The 24,707-nt window shown below is 65.4% G+C and overlaps 13 protein-coding genes across 13 annotated transcripts; 6 read left to right on the top strand and 7 right to left on the bottom strand.

Moving 5' to 3' along the window:
- Positions 1 to 168: 168 nt before the first annotated feature.
- NDC80 (kinetochore-associated Ndc80 complex subunit NDC80) lies at positions 169 to 2,895 on the top strand (the record flags this gene model as incomplete). Its single annotated transcript, XM_076651144.1, has 7 exons — positions 169 to 632; positions 706 to 1,219; positions 1,309 to 1,528; positions 1,602 to 1,696; positions 1,773 to 1,917; positions 1,997 to 2,669; positions 2,739 to 2,895. 7 exons carry the CDS (start codon positions 169 to 171, stop codon positions 2,893 to 2,895), a joined length of 2,268 nt encoding a protein of 755 aa, XP_076503299.1.
- A 214-nt stretch (positions 2,896 to 3,109) lies between these two features.
- On the bottom strand, positions 3,110 to 4,432 carry JCM10292_007288 (uncharacterized protein; the record flags this gene model as incomplete). The annotated part of the gene is made up of 1 exon (XM_076651143.1): positions 3,110 to 4,432. One exon carries the CDS (start codon positions 4,430 to 4,432, stop codon positions 3,110 to 3,112), a length of 1,323 nt encoding a protein of 440 aa, XP_076503298.1.
- Positions 4,433 to 5,017: 585 nt separating this feature from the next.
- JCM10292_007287 (uncharacterized protein) lies at positions 5,018 to 7,162 on the bottom strand (the record flags this gene model as incomplete). Its single annotated transcript, XM_076651142.1, has 7 exons — positions 5,018 to 5,082; positions 5,142 to 5,305; positions 5,372 to 5,672; positions 5,733 to 5,821; positions 5,882 to 5,985; positions 6,047 to 6,570; positions 6,640 to 7,162. The coding sequence occupies 7 exons, from the start codon at positions 7,160 to 7,162 to the stop codon at positions 5,018 to 5,020; spliced, it is 1,770 nt and encodes a 589-aa protein (XP_076503297.1).
- Positions 7,163 to 7,413: 251 nt separating this feature from the next.
- On the bottom strand, positions 7,414 to 9,613 carry JCM10292_007286 (tubulin beta chain; the record flags this gene model as incomplete). The annotated part of the gene is made up of 9 exons (XM_076651141.1): positions 7,414 to 7,653; positions 7,730 to 7,846; positions 7,924 to 8,241; positions 8,298 to 8,383; positions 8,446 to 8,792; positions 8,853 to 8,949; positions 9,054 to 9,191; positions 9,288 to 9,317; positions 9,607 to 9,613. The coding sequence occupies 9 exons, from the start codon at positions 9,611 to 9,613 to the stop codon at positions 7,414 to 7,416; spliced, it is 1,380 nt and encodes a 459-aa protein (XP_076503296.1).
- Positions 9,614 to 10,108: 495 nt separating this feature from the next.
- JCM10292_007285 (uncharacterized protein) lies at positions 10,109 to 11,822 on the top strand (the record flags this gene model as incomplete). Its single annotated transcript, XM_076651140.1, has 3 exons — positions 10,109 to 10,135; positions 10,216 to 10,950; positions 11,025 to 11,822. The coding sequence occupies 3 exons, from the start codon at positions 10,109 to 10,111 to the stop codon at positions 11,820 to 11,822; spliced, it is 1,560 nt and encodes a 519-aa protein (XP_076503295.1).
- A 101-nt stretch (positions 11,823 to 11,923) lies between these two features.
- Positions 11,924 to 13,227, bottom strand: JCM10292_007284 (uncharacterized protein; the record flags this gene model as incomplete). Its single annotated transcript, XM_076651139.1, has 6 exons — positions 11,924 to 12,036; positions 12,101 to 12,224; positions 12,286 to 12,606; positions 12,669 to 12,864; positions 12,918 to 13,005; positions 13,068 to 13,227. 6 exons carry the CDS (start codon positions 13,225 to 13,227, stop codon positions 11,924 to 11,926), a joined length of 1,002 nt encoding a protein of 333 aa, XP_076503294.1.
- A 125-nt stretch (positions 13,228 to 13,352) lies between these two features.
- JCM10292_007283 (uncharacterized protein) lies at positions 13,353 to 14,674 on the top strand (the record flags this gene model as incomplete). Its single annotated transcript, XM_076651138.1, has 7 exons — positions 13,353 to 13,443; positions 13,506 to 13,660; positions 13,713 to 13,814; positions 13,869 to 14,074; positions 14,129 to 14,331; positions 14,384 to 14,403; positions 14,462 to 14,674. The coding sequence occupies 7 exons, from the start codon at positions 13,353 to 13,355 to the stop codon at positions 14,672 to 14,674; spliced, it is 990 nt and encodes a 329-aa protein (XP_076503293.1).
- Positions 14,675 to 14,892: 218 nt separating this feature from the next.
- On the bottom strand, positions 14,893 to 15,976 carry JCM10292_007282 (uncharacterized protein; the record flags this gene model as incomplete). The annotated part of the gene is made up of 5 exons (XM_076651137.1): positions 14,893 to 15,173; positions 15,236 to 15,476; positions 15,588 to 15,687; positions 15,766 to 15,837; positions 15,957 to 15,976. 5 exons carry the CDS (start codon positions 15,974 to 15,976, stop codon positions 14,893 to 14,895), a joined length of 714 nt encoding a protein of 237 aa, XP_076503292.1.
- Positions 15,977 to 16,390: 414 nt separating this feature from the next.
- Positions 16,391 to 17,346, bottom strand: MRPL16 (mitochondrial 54S ribosomal protein uL16m MRPL16; the record flags this gene model as incomplete). Its single annotated transcript, XM_076651136.1, has 5 exons — positions 16,391 to 16,575; positions 16,642 to 16,709; positions 16,777 to 16,832; positions 16,898 to 16,937; positions 17,003 to 17,346. The coding sequence occupies 5 exons, from the start codon at positions 17,344 to 17,346 to the stop codon at positions 16,391 to 16,393; spliced, it is 693 nt and encodes a 230-aa protein (XP_076503291.1).
- A 619-nt stretch (positions 17,347 to 17,965) lies between these two features.
- JCM10292_007280 (uncharacterized protein) lies at positions 17,966 to 18,861 on the top strand (the record flags this gene model as incomplete). Its single annotated transcript, XM_076651135.1, has 2 exons — positions 17,966 to 18,768; positions 18,831 to 18,861. The coding sequence occupies 2 exons, from the start codon at positions 17,966 to 17,968 to the stop codon at positions 18,859 to 18,861; spliced, it is 834 nt and encodes a 277-aa protein (XP_076503290.1).
- Positions 18,862 to 19,069: 208 nt separating this feature from the next.
- JCM10292_007279 (uncharacterized protein) lies at positions 19,070 to 20,875 on the bottom strand (the record flags this gene model as incomplete). The annotated part of the gene is made up of 2 exons (XM_076651134.1): positions 19,070 to 20,691; positions 20,755 to 20,875. The coding sequence occupies 2 exons, from the start codon at positions 20,873 to 20,875 to the stop codon at positions 19,070 to 19,072; spliced, it is 1,743 nt and encodes a 580-aa protein (XP_076503289.1).
- Positions 20,876 to 21,265: 390 nt separating this feature from the next.
- On the top strand, positions 21,266 to 22,425 carry JCM10292_007278 (uncharacterized protein; the record flags this gene model as incomplete). Its single annotated transcript, XM_076651133.1, has 8 exons — positions 21,266 to 21,327; positions 21,392 to 21,482; positions 21,585 to 21,754; positions 21,857 to 21,890; positions 21,983 to 22,066; positions 22,131 to 22,139; positions 22,215 to 22,322; positions 22,387 to 22,425. The coding sequence occupies 8 exons, from the start codon at positions 21,266 to 21,268 to the stop codon at positions 22,423 to 22,425; spliced, it is 597 nt and encodes a 198-aa protein (XP_076503288.1).
- Positions 22,426 to 23,758: 1,333 nt separating this feature from the next.
- On the top strand, positions 23,759 to 24,312 carry JCM10292_007277 (uncharacterized protein; the record flags this gene model as incomplete). The annotated part of the gene is made up of 2 exons (XM_076651132.1): positions 23,759 to 23,947; positions 24,037 to 24,312. The coding sequence occupies 2 exons, from the start codon at positions 23,759 to 23,761 to the stop codon at positions 24,310 to 24,312; spliced, it is 465 nt and encodes a 154-aa protein (XP_076503287.1).
- Positions 24,313 to 24,707: the final 395 nt, after the last annotated feature.

Genomic DNA, 24,707 nt, shown 5'->3' with positions numbered 1-24,707 from the left:
CTCGCCCGCGACTCTCTGCTTGCGACGACTGGGAGCAGCCGTGTGCTGGCCAGAGCACACTCCAGAAGCCTGCGTCACCCCTCGCACACCCCGCTCGCTTCGCTTGGCCTGTCGTCTCTCGCTCCGCTTGCTTCGTTCAACCTCGAGCCTTCCACGCTCTCGCCGGCCATGGGCGACCGCAGGCGCACCCTCCAGGCCCCCTCGGGTGGGCTCCAAGTCCCCTCGTCCATCCCGCGCCCCGCCACCACCCTCCGCCAGTCCCTCGCACCCCAGGCCGCATCCTCCTCGTCCTCCTCGGCCCTCCCGCGCCAGTCCCTCGCCCACTCGGTCCCGCACCGCGCAAGGGCCTCGATCGCACCCGGCGCAGCAGCAGCAGCCTACGATCACCCCGCCGCGAGCAGCCAGGGCAGTAGCAGCCAGGGCCACTTCTCCCAGGGCCATGGCGGACCCGCTCCCGGCGCAAGTCGCCACGCCGGCGAACCCCCCATGACGGCCAGCCGCGCCGGCCACATGTACTCGTCCGCACAGGCCACGGGCGGGCCCATGCTCGGCGCGAGCATGAGCGTCGCGCGGAGCCAGGGCGCGCTCCGCAGCTCGATGGCCCCGACCGCGCACGACTATGCCCCGCCCAGGTGCGTCCCCGCTCTCTCTTGCTCCCAACTTCTGTGCAGACATGCACTCACCCGCGCCTCTCCCGCCCCGCAGCGAGCGCCGCACGTCGACCTACCGCCGCGGAACCATGTCGGCGTCGATGGGCGGGCCGACGATGGGCCTCTCGACGCCCGGCGGGCACATTGGCTCGTCGATGGGCGGGCAGCTCCTGCGCGCGCTCAAGGACCCGCGCGACCCGCGCCCGCGCACGACGCGCGAGCGCATGGCCGACGACATCATCGCCTTTTGCACGCTCCGGCAGCACGCCGTCTCGCAAAAGGAGCTCCTGACGCCGACGGGCCCCCAGTTTGAGCACATGTTCAAGTTCCTCGTCACGCTCTACGACCCGGCCATCAAGTTTGTCGGCTCGGGCGCCGCGGCGGGCCCCACGGCCGCGCGCGACAAGAATGCCGGCGCCAAGCTCGCAGACGAGGTCATGCAGACGCTCCGCGCCGTGCAGTATCCGTTTGCCGACTCGATCACCAAGAGCCACCTCCAGGCCGTCGGGTCGGCGCAGAGCTGGCCCAACATGCTCGCCATGCTCCACTGGTTCGTCAAGGTCATCGAGGTGCGTTCGTCCTCTTTGCCCTCACCTTTTCGCTTGCGACGCGACGAGAGAGACTGACGAGCCCCGCCCGCGCCCGGTCCCGCGCCCAGGCCCGCGAGCAAGCCTTCTCGTCCGACGTCGAGCTGCACATCCCGGCGCTCGACTACCGCGACCGCGTCGGCGAGGACATCAAGGCGCACGCGTGGCTCGACCACTGCGCGAGCGTGTACCCGCGCTTCCTCGACGGCGGCGGAGAGCCCCTCGACCCGGACGATGCAGAGGGCCCCGTCGCGTTCCCGCTCGAGGAGGAGCAGCTCAGGGAGACGATCGGTGCGTTGCGTTCCGTCGTGCGGGCTTGAGCGAGGGAGCAGTGGCTGACCGGTCGCTTTGTCGCGCCCTGCAGAGGCGTCGCAGGCCGCTCTTCGCGAACGCGTCGAAGCCGTCCGCGCCGAGCACGCCGCGCTCGAAGCCGAGTGGAAAGCGCTGACTGCCGACCCCGTTCGTCTCACTTTTTCTCTCGAGCGACTCTCAGCATGGGACTGACCGCGCGACACTCGCGCGCTTCGCGTCGCAGGACCCGATCGACGCGTACCGCACGTACCAAGACTCGCTCAAGCGCGACATTGTCAAGGCCGACACGTGGTGCCGCGACCAGGAGAAGCGCGTCGAGAACGACAAGCGCGACAAGGTGCTCGCCGAGCGCGACATCGAGATGGCCGGTACCTTCCGCTCCGTCGACAGACTACCCCGCTCCCGGCTTTGCTGACTTTCGGTTGCCTGCGCCTGCGCACCGCACAGTCAAGGACCGCGACGAGAAGCGCGCGCTGATGGGCCGCCTCGACCGGCAGGTCAAGGAGCAGAAGCTCACGCCGCTCGAGATCCAGTCGCTCTCGTCGGATCGGGCCAACCTCACGCGACAGCTGCAGGACGTCCAGACGCGGTACCGCTCGGTGCTGTCCAAGACCATGTCGCTCGAGATCGACCTCAACAAGAAGATTGACGAGGCGACGCAGCTGTGCGCCGAGTACGACGACAAGGCGCAGCAGCTCGGACTCCTCGACGGGCCCGTCAAGGGGTTCGAGGACGTGCCGTTTGCGCAAGAGGTCAACGGCGCGAGCGAGAACCCCGTCCCCGAGGGCCTCGCGCACGTCGTCAAGCCCGCGCTGCAGAGCCTGCGCACCAACACGCGCAACGAGGTGCGCGACCTGTCGCTCCAGGGCGTCAAGGTCGAGGAGGAGCTCACGCGCATCAAAGAGGCCCTCGGCGACCTCGGCGACCGCGAGGCGCAGCACGAGCAGGAGCTCGACGTCGTCGACCGCGAGAAGGACCAGATGCAGCAGGCCATCGACCGCGAGGTCGCGACGTCGAGCGCAGAGCTCGAGCGTCTCCAGAACCAGGTCAGCGCCATCAGCGCCAGCATGGAGTATGCCCTCGCCGCGGCCAACCACCGCTACGAGCAGCGCGTCGTCGAGTGCGTTCGCCCCTTGCGCGCTCACTCTATCCGCATGTCCGCGTGCTCACCTCGTCTCCTCCTCCGCAGGCGCATGGCCGTCAGCGAGCAGACGAGCGCGCTCCGCCGCGTGAACCGCCAGGCGTTCGAGCAGGCCCTCGAGCAGTTCATGACGTACAAGGAGCACATGGCGTCGGGCACCGACCGCCTCGGCGCGCTCCTCGACGAGGCCGTCGCCGCCGTCTGATTCCTCTCGACCTCCTGCCTGTCCCATCATACCCGTATCGTAGCTACCATTCTCTCCTGCCCCTTCGCTCTTTCGTCGTTGTGCTTTCTTCCTCTCTTTCGACACGGACCTGTCCCAGACCTGCAAGGATCTGTATCTCGTCTTGCACTTTCCGACGAGAGCGAGGAGGATATTGGCACAACAGATAAGAGCGTACAACCGTCCCACCCGTCCCTCACCGCCTCCGCACCTTGCGGCTGATGCCCATCCCCTTGGCTCCGGGCCTCGCGCCCGTCCCGACCCTCCGCCCCGCCTCCTTGGCGACGACCTCGCCGGCCTTTGCACCCGCCCCGACGCGCTGCGGCGGCTTCTCGTGCGCGATCCCACCGCCGCCGAGCCGCCCACCCGTGCCAATCTTGGGCAGCGCCGGGCCGGCAGGTTCGGCCGCCTTGTCGGCGGGCTCGTCTTCGGCCGGGGCAGCAGGTGGAGGCGGGACCGGAGCATGCGCAGCGGGAGCAGCGGCGTGCGCGCCGCTCGCGTCGTCGGCCGCCGGGCCGGAAGAGTCTGGCGCGGCGGCGCCCTTGTGCGCGACGGCGGCGAGGGGCGCGCGCGCGGCGGCGTCCTGCGCGGCGACAGCTACGGCGGGGGCGTCGGCGAGCGCAAACTCGTCGTCGTCGTCGACGTCGTTGAGTGGCGACAGACGCGTGCCCGACTGGGCCTCGTCGCCGTCGGGCGCGGGCACCCACTCCTTCTCGTAGTCGTCAAACGCCTCGTCGTCCTCCTCCTCTTCGGCCTTCTGCGCGGCGGCGGCGGCGGCGGCAGGTCGTCGTCCCGCGCCGCGGCCGTTCCCATTGAGCCGCATGCGCTCCTCCGCCCTGGCGTCCATCTCGTCCATCTCCTCGCTCGTCAACAACCCTTCGCGATGCGCCGCGCCCGCGGCCGTCCCGGCCTTGCCCGCGCGGACAGCCGACAGGCCCTCGCGCGCCTGCCCGAACGGCTTGCGCACCCAGCCGGGTCGCGCGGCAGGCAGGCCTGCTTCGTCGTCGGCGCTGTCGGACCCGGGCGGCGGGGCGTGCACGCGCGCCGCCGCATCTCCTTCGTCGTCGTCGTTGGGACGCGAGGCCGAGGACGAGTGGTCGACGGGCAAGATCAGAGGCTTGTCGTCGTCGTCGTTCTCCGTTCCACGGTGGAAGTCCACCGGGTACAGGACCTGCTTTGGCCGCTCGGCCGCAGGCGCAGCGTGTTGCTGCTCCTTGTTGTGCTTGGCCGGCGTGTTCGGCTCGATCGCGAGACCCGCTGGATCGGGTCGCGTTGAAGCAGGGGCGTTCCGCTCCTCGTCCTGCGCGGCGCCTCGGCCCCAGCTCCACGCGTTGCGGAGCTTCTGTGCGGACCAGCCGTGTCCGTCGCTCGGCGCGGTGTCGGCGGGCGAGTCTGCCGGGCGCCAGAGGAAGAGCCAGCTGATGAGGGCGAGTGCTGCGAGAGAGGCAAGTCCCCGACGCGAGAGGATGAGCGACGTGAGGAGGCCGCGGCGGCCGGAGAGCGGCGAGGGGCCGGCCATGCACTGAGGACGAGGCGGTGCTTGCTAGCTGGAGGACCAAGGGTCTGGTAAGGCGGATGGCGAGGAGAAGGAGAGAGCGAGCCGGAATAGACTGTGGGGGTTGAGCGATGCGCGGTGGAACGAAAGGCGGGGCACGACGGTGCTCTTAGGTATGCAGCAGGCTCAAGAGACGAAGCAGACTGGGGGAGGCTGGCCGGCTGGACAAAGCAGGAAACAGTGCAGTCGGGACGGCAGCGGAACGGAGCACACGAGGCGATCGAGACTTGCGCTTTTCGGAGCCGCCCGCCTCGGACTTGGAGGTTGCCGGGCATCGAGCCGTTGCAATATTGCGCGTGTGCACTCCACTCGCAGACCTCGCTACAGCGGGAGTCAGCACTCGTCTCGCGCCAGTCTCTGCATGGTCAGCTGCCGCAAACACGAAGCACGCAAGGCAGGTCTGATAACATGGCTGGGCAGGTCAGTCGAGCCAGAGGGGGGTTAGTAGCGAGTGAATGGTGGTACACAGATGGAGACGAGTCGCGTCAGTTTTGTGAGGGTTAGTAGGGGAGACGAAACGAGGGGAGTACACAGAAGAAGGAGAGTCAGTTAATAGCCGCCGCCGGGGTAACCGCCGCCGTATCCTTGCTGGGGCGGAGCCTGGTACCCGCCGTCTGAGAGGTTGTTCATGATTAGCAACGAAGAGCGCAAGAGGCGGAGAAAGAGTACGCACAGCCACCACCGCCATAGCCGCCCGGCGCCTGCTGGTACCCGCCGTACCCGTTGGCCGGCTGCGCACCGCCGTACGGTGCAGGCGGCGGGGGAGGGGGAGGCTGACGCCCAGGCATGCCGCCAGGCGGGCCGCGATTGTAGCCACCACCGCCCATCGGGGGGTTCCTGCGAAAGGCCAAGCGAGCGGGTGAGCCAGCGTCCGCGACAGCGAGACTGCGAGGCAAGACGCACCAGTTGCCAGGAATGCGCCACGGCGGGATCTTGTTGCCGTTCTCGTCGAGCGGCTGCTGCGGCGCCATGCCCATGCCCATCGCCTGCGGGTTGGGCGCGCCGGGTGCGCCGCCGGCGCCCTCGGCCATGGGCGGCGCGGCGGTCGTCTCGCCAAGCTCGGCCATGAGCGACGCGTACTCCGAGTCGAACTGCTGCGCCGTCGAGGGCGGGCCCCCCATACCTGGCTGAGGCGGACCGCCAAAGCCGGGAGGACCACCAAAGCCGCCGCGGCGCTGCGTACAGTCGCGGGCCATGTGACCGGCTGCGGGAAGCAAGGCTGTCAGAGCACTGATCGAACAGGCGAGGAAGCGAAAGAACGGACCGCCGCCGCAGACTCGGCAGATGATGTTGGCGCTCCAGTTCTTCTGCTCGGGACAGTCGTACTTGCGGTGACCGAGGTTGCCGCAGTTCCTGCGAAAGCCGACGAGTCAGTGTGCATCAGAGCAAGCAGATCCAGGAAATTGGACGCACTGGCAGACCTGGTTCTCGTCGTCACGGAGGGTACCGTTGAGCGCGGCGAGCTCACGCAGCTGGTTGCGCTTGTGGTCGTTCTGACCTTCGGGGACGGAGGCCGCCTGGAAAGAGCGAGTCAGTGAGCACCGAGCGCGAGAAACAAGAGTCACGAAAGGAACGCACCGTCTCGATGACCGAGTTGATGAGCTTGACGCAGTTCTGCACCTTCTCCTCGGTCTCGGCCGTGATCAAGCAGTGCAGCTCGTCGTTCTCGTCCTCCTCGCGGTGCCCGGGGCGACCCTTGCCCTCCTTGACGGAGCCCTTGCCGCGAATCGAGATGCGCGCGCCGGAGTCGCGCTCCATCTTCTTGAGCGAGTTGCCACGCGGGCCGACGAGCAGACCGAAGAAGTTGATCTCGGGGAATTCCTTGACGGGGATGTAGACCTTGTCGGTCGGGCGGCCGGACGACTGGCGCTTGGCCATGAGGTACTCTGCCGGCGGGCGGAAGTTGGGGTCGAGCTTGATCTGGCGGTCGACAAGGCGCATGCGCTCGTCCTCGAGCCGCTTGCGGTACCGCACCTCGCGCGTGTTGGTACGCCGACCGTGCGAGTCGTACGTCGGCGGCGGCGAGGGCGAGCGCGCATGGTCGGGAGGGACGACGTTGCCCGTGCGGAGCGAGCGCTGGATCTCGTCGAGGCGAAGTTGCACTGCGGGCGGGCGGATCACGGGTCAGTACATGGGATCGACGAGCTTTGGAGAGAGGTAGAAGCACGCACGAGCATACGCCTCGAGGTCGCGCTCCTGCACGCCGCCCGTGATGGCGACGGGCACGGCCGAGTCCTCCGCCTTGTCGCCCCAGCGGCTCTTCCTCTTGCGCTCGCCCGGCGGCGCGGGCGGCTCGCTCGCCGGCGGGGGCGGCATGGGCGGGAGGCCCGCGCTCGACGGCGGCGGGAGCATGCGCCCGCGGTCGTCGAATCCTCCCGGGGCGCCAAAGCCAGGCGGCGCGGGACCGGCGCCGCGGTCGTCGAAGCGGCTCGACGGGCGTCCGCGGTCCTCGTAGCCCCCGCCGTAGCCTCCGCGGTCGCGCTCGCGGTCGCGGTCGTCGCGGCCGTACCCTCCTCCGCCGCGTCCGTAATCATCGCGCCCGCCCCCGCCACCGTACCCGCCGCCGTACGAGTCGTGAGGAGGCGGGGGCGGGGGCGGCCCACCGCCGTCGCCGCCTCCGCCGCCGCCCCAGCGGCGCTGCGTCGCGAGCGGAGCCTCGTTGGCGCCCGTCTGCTGGGCGCGCGAGCGGTACATCGTGAGGTAGGAGCTGTGTAGGGTGCCCGCTAGCTGACTGAGAGAGGGCACGCAAGCTCGCACAGCACGCGCGCGTCTCTCGGCGAGTCTGCAGAGTCAGCGGCAAGCGCGAGAAGGGGAGAGGCGGAGAGGGGAAAAGGGGGCGGCAGCACGGCCAAGTCACTCTCGCCGGCTCCGACTAAGACCGGTCGACTAGAGTTGCACGACGCTATAGGATACTGTACAAAGCGTGCCGAGAGGCCGGCCCAGCGCTATTGCTCCTCGACGGGCGCCCCCTCCTCGCCCTCGTACGCGCCCTCCTCCGCGTACTCCTCCTCGTAGTCGTCGACGCCCGCCTCCTGGTACTGCTGGTACTCGGCCACGAGGTCGATCACGTTCGACTCGGCCTCGGTCATCTCCATCTCGTCCATGCCCTCGCCCGTGTACCAGTGCAGGAAGGCCTTGCGGCGGAACAGGCCGCTGAACTGGGCATGCGTGCGGCGGAACAGGTCCTGCGGGGCGTCGAGCAGTGTCAGAAACTCCTTGTGGGCATGGCAGGGCGGCGCGAGAGAGTCTGCAAGGACTTGCCTGGACGCAGGTGTTGTTCGAGATGAAGGTCGCCGACATGGGCGAGTCGGCCGCGGGGACCGACGTGAGCGCCGTCTGCGTGCAGTTCGGAATCCACTCGACAAAGTGCTCCGAGTTCTGCGCGAAACAACAAAGGCGAAGCAATTAGCCACCGTGGCCGGAAAGAGGTTGCATGGGAGTGTCGTCGCGCGCACCTTCTGCTGAATGCCGAGCATGGCCTCCTCGACCGCACGACTCGACACGTTCTCTCCGCGGAAGTAGGCCGCGGCGGTGAGGAATTTGCCGCTGCGGATGTCGCTCGCGGCCATGGCGTGTCCCGGGTCGAGGAGCTGCTGCGTCAGGTCGGGCACCGACAGCTTCTGGTACGACTGGGCCGACGCCGACGCGAGCGGGGCGTACGACGTCGTGAGGAAGTGCAGGCGCGGGAACGGGATCAGGTTCGTCGCGAGCTTGCGCAGGTCCGAGTTGAGCTGCCCCGGGAAGCGCAGCGGCGTCGTGATGCCCGACATGACCTGCGGGTGGAGAGTACATCAGAGACGGCTGCATCGGCCGGGCGTAGAAGACGGACCTTGGCAATGAGGTTATTGAGGTCGGGGTAGGTCGGGTTCGGCTTCTTGAGCGTCTTGTTGAGGATGTCGTACAGCGCCTCGTTGTCTGTTGGAGGGAGGCAATCGAGTCAGCAGTTGTAGCTCACTGCACGACCAACTGCAACGCACCAAAATTGAAGACGAGGTCGGCGTTCTCGGTGAGCTGGTGGAACGACAGGACGGCGTTGTAAGGCTCGACGACCGTCTCCGACACCTTGGGCGACGGCAGGATCGAGTAGGTCGCGAGCATGCGGTCGGGGTACTCCTCGCGGAGCTTGCCGAGGAGCAGCGTGCCGAGTCCGGATCCGGTGCCGCCGCCGAGCGAGTGCACGAGCTGGAAGCCCTGGAGGTTGTCGCACGCCTCGGTCTCGTGCCGCAGCTGGTCGAGGATCTGGTCGACGAGCTCGGCGCCCTCGGTGTAGTAGCCCTTGGCCCAGTTGTTTCCCGCGCCGCTGCTGCCGAAGATGAAGCCGGAACTGCGCGCGCGCGTGAGGCCGCGTGAGCGGAAGCACCGGGAGCGCGAGGAGACGGCCTACGGGCGGAAGAGGTGGCCGAGCTTGGAGCCGCGAATGGCGTCGCCTGTTGAGGGCTCGAGGTCGATCTGCAGTCCTCGCGGGACATACTTCTTGTTTTCTGAGTGCGGCAAGGGACGACGAGGCAGAGGTGGGGCGACTCAGCAACTCGCCTCGACGGCGCCCGCCTGTTCCGCCCAGCTACCCCGGCAGGCATGCACGCACCTGCCTCGGAGAAGAAGACGTCGAGCCTGTCGGTCTGGACGTGGGTTGCGCCGTCCTCGATGTTGCCCTCGTTGTTGAGGCCATGCTCCTTGAGGACCGTCTCCCAGAACGACGTGGCGACCTGGTTGCCGGCCTGGCCTGCACGGGTGCTCTACAGTCAGCCCTGCTGCCCGCCTGCGCGCACTGGCCGCGAGGGGGGCGTCGCAGCCAAGGTGGAGCGAGAGAGGGACGCACCGACTTGAAGGGTGACGAGTTCCCGGACCACTGCGGGCGGGGCTGGCGTGAGTAGGGGCAGGAGTACGACGCTGTCTGTGCTGCTCACTGTCCGGATCTGTGCGAGTCGAGTGGAGCGACAAAGGCCAAGTGCCCGCGAGGGTCCGAGCGACGTCTCTCTCTGCGCCCGAGTGCGGCCTCGCTGGGACGATGGACAGCGACGTGCACTCGCTGCACGGCCTCGTGTCGACCGTGTCCGACTCTGGCTACGCGAGCAGCGCCTCGCTCGGTCTGTCGCCCTCGTCCTCCGCCCCCACTCGGCGTTGGCTGACCCGCTCACGCGCCATGCAGCGCGACAGAGGCCACGCGCGCGTGCGAGGAGCGCCGCACACTCGACTGCAGCCACCCGCGCGAGCGGCATCCCTCCCGGCGCGCTAAACGCCCGCCTCGACCGCCTCACCCGCGACCTCGACTCGCTCGTCGATCAAGACGCCAGCACTGCAGGCCGCAGCGTAGGCATCACGCGCAAGGTCATCGAGCACAAGCCTCGCACTGCCGAGCTGCGCGCAGGCGGTACCGAGCTGTCTCGACCTCCCATCGCTTCCTCACCGCCGCCTCTGAAACGCAGGAGGACGCTTCCACCTCGCGCTGCTTCTCGGTCGCGCCATTCTACGAGTCGCGAAGACACATGTCGCGCTACGGACGACGTGCCGGGTGTCGAGTTCCCGTCGCTCCGACTCACTTCGATTCGCTCGCCGCAGTCGGGACAGAGGCGCACCGTCGTCCGCAACTACACCTGCACAGCGAATGAGACGATCGACACGCGCGACGGACTAATCGACATGCCGGCTTTCATGCAGAACCCGCAGGTGCGCATGCTTCTGGCCGTGAAGAGGGTTTGCCTTTCGACCTTCTCTCTCGTCTGACCACGACCCCGTCGATGTCGTAGACCAATGCGACCGCTACGGCTCGCCTCAGCCCGCCACCTGCATGGCTCCAGCAGTGTCTTTCGGGCTCGTCTCGCTCCCGCGAGAACCCAATCCGCCGAGCTCAGCTGGCTCCCGTCTCTTCGCCGCGCTTTCCTGCTGCGTCTTCCTCTGCGACCGATGGCTTCGGCCAGTACCCACTCGACGCAGGATCGTCGAGCTTCTACGAGACTGCCTCATCGCTTCGCGATCACCCGACTCTGCAGCGCCAGTCCGACCCGCTGCCGTTCTCAACGAGCGGGCGCAACCCGCCTTACGGCGACGACCTGCCCGTCACGCCTCTGCCACAAGCTCGCATTCCCTCTATGTACGAAGCCCAGATGTCGCGCGAGATGCACCTCTTCAGCTCGAGCGTCTCGCCAGTTCCGCATCCGTCGACCCCGTTCAACGAGCGTCACTACTCGCCTTCTCTTCCGCTCTATCGCACGCATGCGCTATCGCAGCCTTTGAAGACGCTCGAATACCCGATGTACCCTGCTTCGACGTTTCCGCTTCCGCCCTTTCACGAGCAATTCGAGCCGCCTTCCTCGCCTGCACCAGCGTTCCTGCCCTCTCTCGCGCCCGGTGCAAACTACACGGCTGTCCCTCCGCTTTCGCTTCCGAACGAATGCTACGCCGTCGACCAGCTTGAAGAAGAGGCTACGACGTCGTTTTGGACTCGGGGCCCGCCTCCTCCGCCCGCGCTTCTCTCCAAAGAGGTGAGCGGGACCACCGTCTGTTTCGTAGGCATGGGCTGCTGCCAGCATCAAGCTCACTCGATGTTCGTGCATAGCCGCAGCACCTTGTCGACGGGCGTCGCCGCTACGCCGCCCAGCTCGAACGCGAGGCGGCCGAGCTCGTCGCACCGCTCGCACAGCAGGTAGACGAACCGGGCTGGGGCGTCAATCCGGAGTGTGCAGGTGCCGGAGCGGAGGATAATTCGCAGGCGGCGGGAAGGCTCGAGATGGGCTCGGAGGAGGATAAGCAGCATCACGCGACCCACGAAGGCGCTCCGCTTCTCTCGCCCGCTCCCCCCGCCGTCGTTCCTCGCCGCGCCTCGCTTGACGCGCATCGCTCGACGTCGCGCTCGATCGCTCAGGCCTCGATGTTCGACCTCTCTCGCCAGCCCCATCCGCCACTCTCTTCCAAGCCCGCCGCACCTCGTTCACTCTCGTCACCGTCACTTTCTTTACACGCTTCGCCCGCTGCTCAGTCGCTTCCTCCAGCCGCGGTGACGCCTGGCGAGCGCAACAGCACTTCGAGGCCCCCGTCGCAGGCGCCAAGCCTCACCGCTCGCGCAGGCGGCGCGACGCCCTGGCTGGTTGTGAGCGCAGCGAGGGACGCGGGCTCATGCCCGCACAGAGAGGGAGTCGAGCACGAAAAGCCGGACGACGCGGCGCAGAGCGGGGCTGAGGTATTTGAGCTGGGAGCGCAGCGCTGGGACGTGCTTGCGCGCGGGCAGGACCTGCGGGCGGCTGCAGTCAAGGCGGCAGCGGCCTTAAGGGAGAAGGGCGTGGAGGCGGAGACCAGGCCAGATGGGCTTGAGGGTTTTCAGATCTGGGAGGATGAGGACGAGATCGAGGAGGCGTAGCTTGCCGAGTTCGCGTCACGAAGCGCTTGCAATCCGCTTGTTCCGGACGGGCATCTCTCTGAGCTGGTCCCGTGCGGAGTTGAAAGCGATAGAGTGTACGTCTATGCGACCGCCCGCTGCTTGTACGTGCTCGCCAGCCTCGCCTGCAAGTGCTCGTCCGACGTGACCTCGGTGCCGGGCGTGACGCCCTTGCGCTCCATGCGCTCCAAGTCGCCTGTCACACGATCGAACATGAGTACCGGAAGCCGTGAAGCAGTAGATGCGAAGCCTGGACACACGTGCCGAGATGGACGAGACGGGGACGACCGTCTTGAGCGAAGCATCGCCGTCGGGCTGGTTGAACCAGGCGATCGAGTAGCGAGCAGGGATACCCTCTGCCGGGATGGGCGAAGGCAGCCGAACCTGCGCAATCAAAGAAGGGTCAGTCTTGTTTCCAAGAGCGAGTGCTGCGAGGAGGTCCTGCCCGGTGCAGCGTCGACTTGAACTCTGCCCCGCTCCACAGCTCGAGCGCGTCGCCAATGTTGAGGAGCAGCGCGCCCTCGACGCTCCCGACGTCCTGCCACTTGCCGCCCTCAAGCGGCTCGGACGGCGGGAGGATCTGTAGGCCCTCGCCACCATTTGACTGGACGAACAGCGCCGTGCAGCTGCCGTAGTCGGTGTGAGCGCCCGCGCGGTTCGGGTCAACTTGCGCGCCGGCGGGTACGGCGGGGTAGTGCAGGAAGCGGAGGATGGAGCGGTTGTCGCCGCTCAGGTTGTGCTGCGACGTGAAGTGGTCGGGCTTGAGCTGTGGACAAGCAGTTGTGTCAGAACGGGTCCGAAGGAGCGCCTGAGCAGAGCGTCACGTACGTCGAGGGCAACGGCGAATGCCTCGAGCATGCGCTGGCAAAAGGCGAAGCAGCCTTGCCGGAAGGCGAGGAGCGCGTCGATGTGCTCATTGAGCAGCCTCGGCAAGGGATGACACGGTACGGGAGGCTGCCCGGGCTCGATGTGGCCCGTGTTGAAGCCCTCCTTGAGGTCGGGAGCAGGGAGTGTCGGGTCGAGCCTGCGGAGAGAGGGTGGGTCCCGGCCGTTCGCGCAGTGAGTCAAGCCACGCACGTCTCTTGCGAAACCCTGGTATAGCCCATGTTGTTCTGGTAAGCACATCGACGCTTCTCCTCGTCGGTTTCTTCTGCGAAGAATCGCTCTGTCGAGGGAGAAGAGGGATCAGTCCGCCAGATCGAGTCGCTGTGTCGCGAAAGCACGCACGCGAGATGCGGAACATCTCCTCGGCCTGCTGCTCGAGCCCATGCCCCTTAACAAAGAGAAAACCAGTCGTCGAGAGGGCGTTCTTGATAGCGGCGGCAAGATCCCGCGGGTCGCCGAGGACCGAGATGTCGACGACGGAGACAGCGCCAGCGCCAGTCATGTTCGAACTAGCGTCGCAAGGCAGTCACAGCGGAGCAAAAGGACTCAAGCGGTGTAGCAGGCGGAGGATAAGCGACTCGGCCGGCTCACGCATCCGCCTCGTTGACCTCCGCCAACTCCGCCCTGATGGCTCCATCCGCATCTTCCGGAGCTCCCAGCTTTTTTTCTGCTCAGACTCTCCTCGCTAGCTTCGAGTTTGAGCGCGTGCTTTCGGAGGGTGGGCTCTCCTCGTTCTCATCAGTTGGCGGACCGGGATTGACGGGAACGCACTCTGGGCAGACCCGCGGGCGATCGTTGCGTACCTGCTGGGCACAGCAGTGCCGGAGAGCAGCAACGATCGGGTACCGTGCATCCTCAAGGTCGAAAAGACGCCGTTCGCGCCAGGAGAGGCTTCTTCGCTCGCTGCTACCGCTGTTTGGTCAAATGCGCAGACTGTACGTCCGTTTCCGACTATCCAAGGCGTTCCACTGAAGCCAACTCCCGCAGGTGACCGCCAACGACATCTACTCGACGTCACTTGCCTGGTTTGCTCCGGGACGAGCGAACGCCGACGTCCAGCTCTCGTCCATTTGCCCTGCTACCGAGAAGGTCGGTGCTTACTTCTCATTTGCCTGTGTCTGGTTCTGATGTGCGCGTGTGCAGCACATCAAAAAGTACAGCGTGCAAGAAACGCGGCTGGTCCGCGAGACGCCCGAACTGTACGAGCGAGTCGTCAAGCCGTACATCGCCAGCTTGGCTCCCTCGACTATCAGCTGGGTGTACAACATCCTCGATGGGACTGCTGAAGCGGAGAACGTGCTTCACCGGGATGACGATGTCGAGACGGGCTTTGTCCTGACGCCAGACCTGTGCGTGTGCGCGCCTCGCTCCCGGGTTCGTCGCTCATGAAACATGCTGTGCAGCAAATGGGACCAGAAGACCATGTCGGCCCTGTACCTCCTCGTACTCTGCCAGGACCGCTCGATTCGCTCTCTGCGCGACCTCCGACCGAGGCATCTCCCGCTCTTGCGTAAAATCCGCGAAGAAACGGAGCGTGTCGCCATCGAGCGCTACGGCATCCAGAAGGGCGAGCTGCGCTTCTTTGTGCACTATCAACCGACCTACTGTGCGTGCAATGCCAGACTCGCGTACGGCACAAGCTGATCCTCCGTTTGCAGATCATTTCCACGTTCATGTCGTCCGTCAACGCGTTGTCTACTATTCAGTGTGACTATCTCTGACGCTGCCTTCTATAGGTCCACCTCTCCTACGTCTCCTTCAGCGGCATCACCGTGGGTCAAGCGCACCTCCTCGACGACCTGATCGACCTCCTCAGTCTCGAGCTCGAAGCGACGCAATCAGGCGGTCCCGCTCCGCTCCAGAGCGTGCTCGAGCGCCGGACGTTCACGTATGCGCTCGGGACGGAGCACGCGCTATACGGGCTGCTGCGCGCGGCGGGCGAGGAGTAGAATAGTGCATTGCGTAGAGAGGCCATTGCAGGGCGACACATACACGCGCATGGGAGAGACGAGGGGTAACGACAGCAACGAAGTGACGGTACGAAAAAAGTCGACTCGAGGAGGACAGACTGACAAAAGACGAATGAGGGAGCGAGAAGAGCATTAGGCGGAGGGTGCGAAACGAGGAAAGAAACCTGGAGCTAAGCGATGACTATACGTTGACGTCCTCAGACCTGGTTGGAGTGGAGGGCGCCCGGGCCCTTCTCCTGCATCGTGACCGACGGCCTGCTCTCGTCAATCGAGCGCGTGCCCTCGGTCGTCGCGCCCGTGTGCGTCGGTGCCGCGCCAGCGTGCTTCTCGTGCGTCGAGTCGAGCGGGCCAGTGCGGTCGGCGCCGTACTTGAGCGTCTTGCGCGCGGCGATCGAGACGAGGACGAACGAGATGAGGAGGAAGAGGAAGGCGACCCAGCCGGTGCAAAGGTACGACAGGATCGTGTTCTGCTTGCGGTCTGGCGCAACTCGAAGGTTCAGTCTTCGATCCGACGTAGCGAGCCAAGCATGAGAAACCCACAGCGAAGGTCCTCGCCACTGGCGCGCACAAACGCGTCGATGAGGCTTTGCGGGACCGGCGCCGTGATGACGCCCGAGCGAGTCGCCGTGTAGTACGTTGCGGGGATGAGCGAGCCGAGGAAGAAGAGCGACGCAAAGAGGAACATGCCCTCCTTGATACGGATCGACGTGAGCGTCTCGCTCGCGCGCGGGCGAACGAGCGTCCAGATGAGCATGCCGATACACAGGGCTGCCGAGACCGCCTGCGATGCGTCAGAGCACGAGTCAGCGAAGGTTTAGAGCAGGAGCTAGCGCCAACGAGACGCGGCGAAGCGATTGAGAAGGCTCGCAGAGGCACGGAGAAGACGACGTACAGATGCGGCAGTCACGGCCTTTCCTACGTTCTGCGCATCGTCGAGGTTGAGGCGTGCGCCAGGAACGGTGTTCTTGACGCGGTCCTGCTTGTCGTGCGAGCTGGGAGAAGGCAACGGCAAGCCGGACAAGTCAGCTTGCCGGACCGTCAAACGCACTTTCACGAGGAACAGCACTCACTCGGCCAAAGTCCACGACGCGAGACCAATCTCGGTAATGCACAACGCGGTGGTGAGGGCGAAGACGGTGACACTGGAGTCGTTGGGGCGAGAGGTGGCGCGAATATAGTGAAAGTGGGAGAGCGAGCCGACGCGGAAGGAAGCCGAGGTCAGCGACTGTCGAGTGGCGAAACACACAGCGAGCGCGCGCACCGAGGGATGCGCAAGTACATGCTGGGCAGACTGCTCTCTCGAGTGTTGGGGAGACGGAGAGAGAGGGAAGGCGAGAAAAACAAGCTTGTGGGCGAGAGCGCAGGGTGCCCGCATGTCATGATGCCCCCGCGGCGGAGGACCGCGTGATGACTTGGAGCCCAACGCTCGAATCGGCCAAGGGGCCGGCAGCGCCCTGCCCGGTCCGTGTGTTTCCTCGTTGGCTCGTCGCGAGCCAAACCGGTCAAGGAGGCCGTGCCCAGCAAATCGAGAAAGGGCAGGAACGCCGTGCAAGGGGCCGGGCGATCGACATGCGCTTCCGCTGAAAGCAGTCCCTGCTGTCCAAGCTTCGCACACCTACTCGACGGCACGCGCAGAGCAAGGCAGTAGCTCGACACGGACAGGAGAACATAGTCGTGAAAGTGCTTTCGTTCATTTCAGACGACCGTCGTCGGCGCCACCGACTCGACTGCTGCTGCCTGTGCCGCCTGGACGGCGCCCAGCGTCGTCACTCGCGGCGTCTTCTTTTCCGCGCTAATGCCCTCAAACCCGATGCGCGCCGTCGACGTCCGGTCGACAAACTCGGTCGTACAAGGCAGCTTTGCCGCCGCGAGCTTCATCACTGCGGAAGGGGCGAGAGCGTCAGCACCGCCTCTTTTGCCGCATGCCGCTGCACAAGCGGACGCACCTGAGTGCGCAATTTCTGGTCGCAGGTTCGGCCCGCCGATCTCGAGGATGACCCGTCCCATCTTCGCCCTGTTGGGCGCGCCGAAGGATGTCAGGCATGATGGCAACGTAGACGGGGACCGGCGGCAGGACGCACCTGCACGACCAAAACTCGAACGTCCCTTTGCCCTTGCCCATACGCGTCTCGTTACCCTGGAAGAGGAAGAGCGAGAGATGTCAGTCGGTGACCGTCAAGAACGTCCAGAGACTGGACCCACCTTGATGCACACGGGAATGTCGGGGAACACTCGCAGGTACCTAGAGAACGATCACGTCAGCTCGGAGGAGGGGAAGAACCGTCAGAGAGTGAGAGCTGGACGGACACCTTGCTCCCCCTGATGGGCTTGAGGCCGCGCTTGAGGGCCGCCTCGGCAACCTCGAGGTGCTTTGCGCTGAGGCGCACGGCCTCGTTGACGCGGAGGCCGTAGTCGCCCCACTCGAGCGTGGTGCCCTTTGTGCTCCCGCCGATGGCGATGGGGGTGCGGCCCTTGTGGGCCTTGCGGTACTTTGTCCGGCGGGGGACGAGCGACTTGTTGCGGACCTGGAGGAGGTGCGCGGGCTGGAAGAGGGGCGCTGCACTCGGCCCTGCGCTCGTGCTCGCTGCGGGCGAGGCGAGCGAGAGGCGCGAGAAGGACGAGACGAGCGGACTCGCGCGGGAGAAGAGCATGGCGGGCGGGGCTGGCGCGGGCGGCTGTGCACTGTGCGGTCCTGCTACACTCGGTTCGTCGCAGAGCGCAGGCAGCAGCAGCGGGCAAGTGAGGTCAGGTCGACGCCGCCTTGTCCGAAAGCGCGAAGTCGAGACGCGAGCAACTCTCCGCCCTTCCCACGCGTCTTCCTTGGCTGTTCCTGCTCTTTCCTGGAAATCTCTAGACTGTACAGGCAAGCTGGCCGCCCCTCAAGAACCGCCTCCCCAGGAGGGGCGTGCTGTGCGCGACATCCTCTACGGCAGCGTGAGTCCCTCGGTCTCGGCTCTGAAGCCTGCTCCGCTGACAAGCTCGTACTCCCAGGCTGCCGGTGGGCTAGAGTTCGAGGACTCGTGCGAGGCCCTGCTGACGATTTGACGTTGCAGGTATCGTCAGCAAGCTGGTGGAGCACCCGTTCGACCTCACGAAAGTCCGCCTGCAGAGCCAGCCCCTCGATCGACCTGCACGATACACTGGGCCATGGGACTGCATCGTCCAGACGTACCGGAATGAGGGTGTCAAGGCGTTCTGGCGCGTACGGCGTCCCGTCTCGTCCGCTCCTCTACACTCAAGAGCTGATGTCGCCGCGTGCAGGGCGTCTCGATGCCCGTCGGAGGTGCTATGGCCGAGAATGCGACGCTCTTCGTCGTCTACAATCAGTCCAAGGCCCTCTTGCAACGACTCTACCCTTCTCCTCCCTCCGCCAACCCCGACGTACCAACCTCGACGCCGATCTGGCAAACTGCTACCGCCGCCGCCGTGGCAGGAGCTGCAGCATCATTCGTTCTCACCCCCGTCGAGCTCGTCAAGTGCAAGATGCAGGTCTCAAACATTGCCGCCGAGGGTCTCGTACCGACTGCTTCCGCCGTCGCGTCGACGCACGCGCCCGCAACGACCGCCGTCCCTCCCGGCATTGCGCGACCAGCGCCTGCGCCGGGCGTCGTCGCCTTCACGCGCTCAATCCTCCGCGAGTACGGCGTTCGCGGTCTCTGGCTCGGTCAGACCGGCACCCTGATCCGCGAGACCGGCGGTGGTGCGGCGTGGTTCACCACCTTCGAGGTCCTCGTGTCGTACTTTGTCCAGCGACGAGTCGACCGCGGCGAGACCTCGAAGGCAAGCCCGGGCGCGCGGGTCACCAAGGGTGACCTCTCGGCGGTCGAGCTGATGACGGCCGGTGCGGCGGCCGGCATCACCTACAACGTCGTCCTCTTCCCCGCCGACTGCATCAAGTCGACGATCCAGACCGAGGACGAGCTGCGCGGCAAGGGCGAGCCAAAGGGGCCGAAACGAGGGTTCCTCCAGGTCGGCAAGGACATTTACCGCGCGAGGGGCATCAAGGGCTTGTACAGCGGGTGCGGGCTGACGGCCCTCCGCGCGGCGCCCAGCTCTGCCCTCATTTTCTACATGTGCGTTTCCTCCGCGTGTGCTTTCGACCCGGCACTTGGGCTGACCTGCATCTTGCCTGCAGCTATTCCCGCCTTGAAGCCACGTTCGGCTAACATGCGGTCCCTCACAAGCCTCCTCTAGAACCTCATCACACACTGTAGAACTCGCAGTGCCCCCGTTGTCAGACTACCCGTTCTTCCATACCCACCTCTTGTTCCTCGCAGTCCGCCACCCAAACACTCGACCGCAAACTCGCGCATCGTATGCACCACGTGTAACATGTATCTCGCACAAATTGCTGTGCATGCGACAAGAGAGCTGCTACAGCTCGGCCAGCTCCTCCCAGTATGCCCGTTCCGTGGCAGCCTCTTCGGCGCCCATGAGTTCCTGCACCTTGTCCTCCGCAATCTCGCCAATCCACCACCTCACCTCGCGCCTCTCGAGCGCCCTTCCCCCCTCAGACCCCTTCTCCGTCCCCTCCCCGCGCGCAAGTCCGAGCGCGCGCCAGAACGCCCAGAACCGCACCTGCTCCTCCCTCTTCCCTCCCGCTGCAGACGCAGGAGGGAGCATGCGCATCCGCACGCGCGCGAGCGAGAAGAGCGCGAGCCGGACGCTCGCCACCGTGCGCCAGTCGGTGCGCGGTTCCTGCGAAGCGGGGGCGCGCGCGAGCGCGAGCGGCGGAGGGGCGCTCGTGCCGCTGCTGGCTGCGGCCGAGGCGGAGAGGACGAGCGAGAGGCCCAAGCGCGGCGCCGAGGTCGCTTCGAGCGCGAGGGCGTGCGCGCGAGAGAGGTGCTCGGCGGTCTGCGCGGCCGCGTCTGCCGGAAGGGTCGGTGCGAGGGAGGGATCGCGTTGCGCGCGGGAGAGGACCTCGTATGCGAGGAGGTGGACGGTCGACTGTGCGACGAGGTTGGACGAGAGGAGCGAGGGGAGGTGCGAGGCTGGGAGGTGCTTTGGTGGCGAAAGGCGGTTGGAGAGGAGGGCTTGCGCAGACTCGTAAGTCTTGAGCGCAGTGCTGAGAGAGCTCAAGATGGCGGGCAGTTGGGCGGTGAGTGGAAGGGTTTCGACTTGGTGATCGGCGTAGAGTGAGAGGAGGTCGACTTTTACGGGCGCGGTGGATGAGATGAGCTGTTCCAGGTGCAGCGGAGCCTCATCGGGCGACAGTGTGGTGTAGAGAGTGGCCTGAACGAATGCGAGCTCGAAGTCCAGCTCTGGAGCTGCGCCTGGGACGAGCGGTCGCAGAGCCGTCGCACGGGTGAACGAGTCCAGCGCCGATTGTCGAAGTTCGGCCTCTGTCGCTGCGTCGGTGTACGACGAGTTGTATAGGGTGAGGTCGAACGAGACAGACTCGAGGAGCGTGTCGATCAGGAGTTGAGGCGTGACAATCGTGACCTCCAGCGCGCGCACCGACGTCTCGCCAGCAGCCGATCCTCCGGGCGGCTCCGCCTCGTCCGCAGCCTCGTCTCCGCCAGCGTCTGCCTCTGGCCCCGTCTCGCCGAAGAACCTGGCCATCTCGGCCCGCTGCAACCGCTCGACCTCTACGAAGAGTGCCCTCGCCTCTTTGGCGACCTGGAGAGCCCTGTCGGCCTCCTGCCCCAGCGCGACGATTGCATCGTCGAGCATCTCGAAGAGCGCGACGTCCGTTTGCGCGAGATTGAAGAGTGCGTCGATGCGGGCCGTTGCCTCGCCTTTCGCGCCCGGTTGCAGGACGGAAAGCGCATCACGGTACGCCGTCCGGGCGTCGTCGAGTGCGCTTAGGCAAGCCGGCGATGGCAGATGCTCTGTCGCAAGAGTCTGCTGCACGCGAGCACCATTGTAGCGCGAGTCAAAGTCGGCGGGAGCGAGAGCAGCAGCAAGGCGGTAGCAAACGGCCGCATTCGAGAGGTGCCGCGCCGCCTTTGCGCCGACCTGATAGCGCTCACCCTGCTCTTCCTGCTTCGTGCCCTCTGCGTCGCACTCGAAGCATCAGCGTGGGCGAGCGGGAACACACGAGAGTCGGATGTGCGCACCTTCGAGCCAGGCCTCGCTGTCCCAATCTGGCGGAGCTGAAGCACGGGCTGCGTCGAGCGAGCGGAAGTCGAGGTGGAGCTGCTTGCTCTTGCCCTTCTTGGGCAGCTTGAGCGGAGCCATGTGCGGTGCAGTTGCTGCAGAGGGACTGACGAGTGCGGAGAATTGTGCGAGTACCCGCCCTCCCCTGAAGCTGCGGTTTCGTGCGCGCGATCTGCTTGTTCGACGCCGGCCCGCTCGACGTCAGTACGTCACAGCCGCAAGTCGCTCCCCACCCCAAGGCTCCCTTGCCCCTCTTCACCACACTTCCAGGTGCGCTTCAGTCTCGTCGACGCCATGTTCGCGTCTGTTACCCGCGCTCCGGCTCACGCTTGCCGCTCGTCGTTCCGCTCCCTCTCGCTTGCTGCATCGTCGCGCACCTTCGCCCGCCCGTCACCATCTTCCGGCGCACCCCTCCGACCCTTCCCTTCCTCGCGCCTGCAGACCCGCACTTTCACACACACTCACAGCAACATGGCACCCACCGACCCGTACACCGCCAAGGCCGAGAATAACGACGTCTCGCCGTCGCAGAAGTGCGTATACCAGCGCACGGCTCGTTCGGCAGGAGCACAAGCTGACCTGACCGAGCACTGGCAGGATCGAGGAGCTCCGCGGCATCATCAAGGAGTGCAAGTTCGGCCTCCTCGTCTCGCGCAACGCCGACGGCCACCTTCACTCGCGTGCGATGGTGCGTCTGACGCTCTCGCCAATCTCACCCGCCTCATGGACCGATGCTGTGATGCGAGTTGATTTCAGACAAATGACTCACGGGGATGTTGTGATTTCGCAGGCGCCGGCGTCGCACAAGGGCCTCGTCTTCCAGTTCATCGCCAACGAGGAGTCGGGCAAGTTCGACGAGCTGAAGAACGACGAGCACGTCAACTTCTCGTTCCAGGACCCGTCGAGCACCGACTGGGCCTCGATTGCCGGCAAGGCGTCGGTCAAGAAGGACGAGGCGACGTGCGTCTCGTTTCCTTCCTGCCTTCCTGCCTTGCTGGTCATCTGGTCAACGCGAGCTTTCCTTCATCGAAAGCACTTAGCTGACGCGAGCTAGCCGCACAGTATCAAGGCGCTGTACAACCCGACGATCAAGGCGGTGAGTTCTGCCGGGGACCTAACTCCAGCGGAGGCGCTCCGCCGATCCCGTCCGGTGCTCATGGCGGCAAACTCACATTTCCTCTCGGGCAGTGGTTTGGTGACCTGAAGGACGGCGTCCACACGGGCGAGCCGGGCGACCCTCGCATCGCCGTCATCGAGGTCGTTCCCGACGAGGTGCGTTTCACACGTGCGCGACACATATTGTAAAGCACCGGACTGACGCATGGTGCTTCGACAGATCCGCTACGTTCGTCGACTTCGCCTATTTTGCCGGTGGAGTGTTCCGCGCTGACCTTCCCGCTCTGCCTTCTTCTGCCCACAGTGGATCAAGACTCGCACGACCCTCGGCCAGGCTGCCGAGGTCCTCAAGGGCGCTATCACCGGCGAGGCGGCCGCACCCGGTGCCCTCCGCGTCATTTCGGGCTCGGACGTGAGTTGCTCACACACCTGTTCTGGCTTTTGTCCTCTTACTGACATTCCCCCTCCCTCTGTAGCTTTCGCTCGCGAGGCAAGTCGAGGCGCAGCCGGTCTGAACCAGCTTGTGGTTCTCCTCCCTTCGGGTCCGTCCCGCCTATTGTCTGTGCGGCGGCGCTGACCATCTTTCGCGACTACAGGCAGCAGGAGGTCTGAGCAGTACCCACTCACCCGCATACCACCCGTCTGTTCCCGCTGTAGCAAATGAAACAAGTCCAAGGCAGTTCCACCTTCGTTGCCGCGTGCCGCGCCGTTTCGAGGCGAAGCATTGTTCTTCTCGCTGCCGGCGCCGGAGGCTTCGCCGCTTGATTGTGAAAGCAGCCCGTCTTCCAGTCCGGGCAAAGTGCGTTTGGACCTGCTGATGTTGTGGTCGACCAGGCACGAGTCGCAGTGCGACCGAAAGCAAAAACGTATGCCCCGCTGTGCGTTGTGACATAGGGTGCACGGCCGATTGGGTATCACGTCAACCTTAATTTGTGAGCCACCTGGCTCAGCCATGGTCCCATTACGCGCATGGACAGCAGTCTATTCGGGCGCAGAAGGAGTCTCAATACAGATCGGTATTCCATCTCGCGAAGCTCTTCCTACAGACGACGACCAGCTCCTTAGCCCCTGCTTACCTGCCCCTCTATTCCTCAGGTGCATCCGCACAGCTGAAGAAAGAGGGCCGACGCTCCACGGAGCCCGCCTTTTTTTTTTTCTTTGGTTCTTTGCCTCAGAGAGCAGATGTGCATCCTGCCGCGCCGCTCACCGCTCGACACGAAGCGAGACCGTTTCGACGCAGCTCACACGAAGTTCGGGGCTGGCGGCAAGGCCACCTTCGATCCGACGGTAGGTCTTGTCCAATTCAGCATGTACTCAAAGCATTCCATGACGAGCTGCTTAATCGACGGGATCATGGTTCGTCGAGTGTCCAGCGAGGGAGCGAACGAGCGACGACATCAAGCTCGCCGCAAATCTCGCTGCAAGCCCGAGCAGCGCGTTTTGCAAGTTTCGCTGCGAGAGCACGCAACGCGACGCGCCAGCTCGAAGGGAAACGACGCGATTTGCGAGTAGCGAGCAGGTCAGCGAGGAGGCGAATTGCGCGATGCTCGCCGCGTCAGCCCATACACTAGCCGGCGTAGGGGGTTGTGCTCTGCTCGAGCAGCAGCACGGGCGTCAGGCAAGGTCACCTGGTGCGTTCTCAGGGTGCCTCGAGCTGTGCCGAAGAGCGGAAAGGCTGCCGGTCGTGCGGTCGGCCGACCGACACGCGCAGCCGCCGCGTCGACGTGTCTTTTCGCCGCCGGAAACTGATCGCCCCACATCCTCCAGCCCGACCTCCAGTTCCTTCCGCTCCCTTCGCGCCCTCTTCCTCCCGTTCTCCCTCTCTTTCCCCTCACGACCAATCTTGCAATGTCGGCCTCGCTAGCCCGGTCTGTGTTCCGCCCAACTCCGCGCACCGCGCAGACCGTCAACAAGGCGACCAGCTGCCCAGTCAGCCGCATCTTCGGCCCTGCCGCCTCGTTCCCGACAAGCATTTCCGCAAGGACTGCCAACGTTGTAGCGCACATCACCGTTGGTGCTGCCGTCGTAGCGAGCGCCGTGAGTCCAGCTGGTCGTCTGACCCGTCACTCCCACTCGGCCCAGCTGACATCTCGCCCGCCCCGGAATCCGCTTCCGCTTCCTCGCAGATCTCGTTCGCACAGCACCCCGACCCGCTCGTGTTTGACCACCCGCCGCGCAGCGCACTGGGCCTGACGCCGTCACAGCACATTGCCAACCGCCAAATGGCGACAGCCGCTCGCGCACCCACCTCTCGCATGAGCTCCTCATCCGCCTCGCCCGCCTCCCCTCCCTCGCTACGCTCTCTCTCGTCGACTACCGCATCGGCAGCTTCGTCGACGGCAGAATGGACGTCAGACTTGCGTCTGGCAGGAGTCATCGGGCGGTCCCTTTCGGGGCACTAGACGCGCGTGACCCCTTCTCCTGTCCATATCCGCTAGCCGTGCCTCGCTGTGTCCGTTGTGTCCGCCGTATCTTCTTCTCACCCTGTCGTATAGCACTCGCATGTCTCCGAGCCCTCTCGCAATCTCGAACGTGATCGTTGAGCACCGTATCGCTTGAGAAGGTCGCCCCTTTTGGCTGTCGCTGCCGGACCTACACTTGCTGCTCTTGCTTCTCTCTCTTCTACACTAGCAGATCAGACAAAATGAGGAGCCAACGGACGGCGGATCTGGCAGAGGGAAGGTTTCTCTGTGGTTTCTCTGGTTCTAGCAGCTTGCGCTGGTTTCACGTCTTTCCGGACAGTCTATTTTTCTACGTCCTTCGATGGCTGTGCAGGTCACTCTCATTCAATCCGTCT

The sequence above is a fragment of the Rhodotorula paludigena genome, assembly GCF_050403205.1.
Source record: "Rhodotorula paludigena JCM10292 DNA, Rt_paludigena_JCM10292v1_ctg46, whole genome shotgun sequence".
In the NCBI taxonomy this organism is placed as follows: domain Eukaryota; kingdom Fungi; phylum Basidiomycota; class Microbotryomycetes; order Sporidiobolales; family Sporidiobolaceae; genus Rhodotorula; species Rhodotorula paludigena.
The sequence above is the reverse complement of the archived record's forward strand: the minus strand, read 5'-3'. Positions and strand labels throughout refer to the sequence as shown.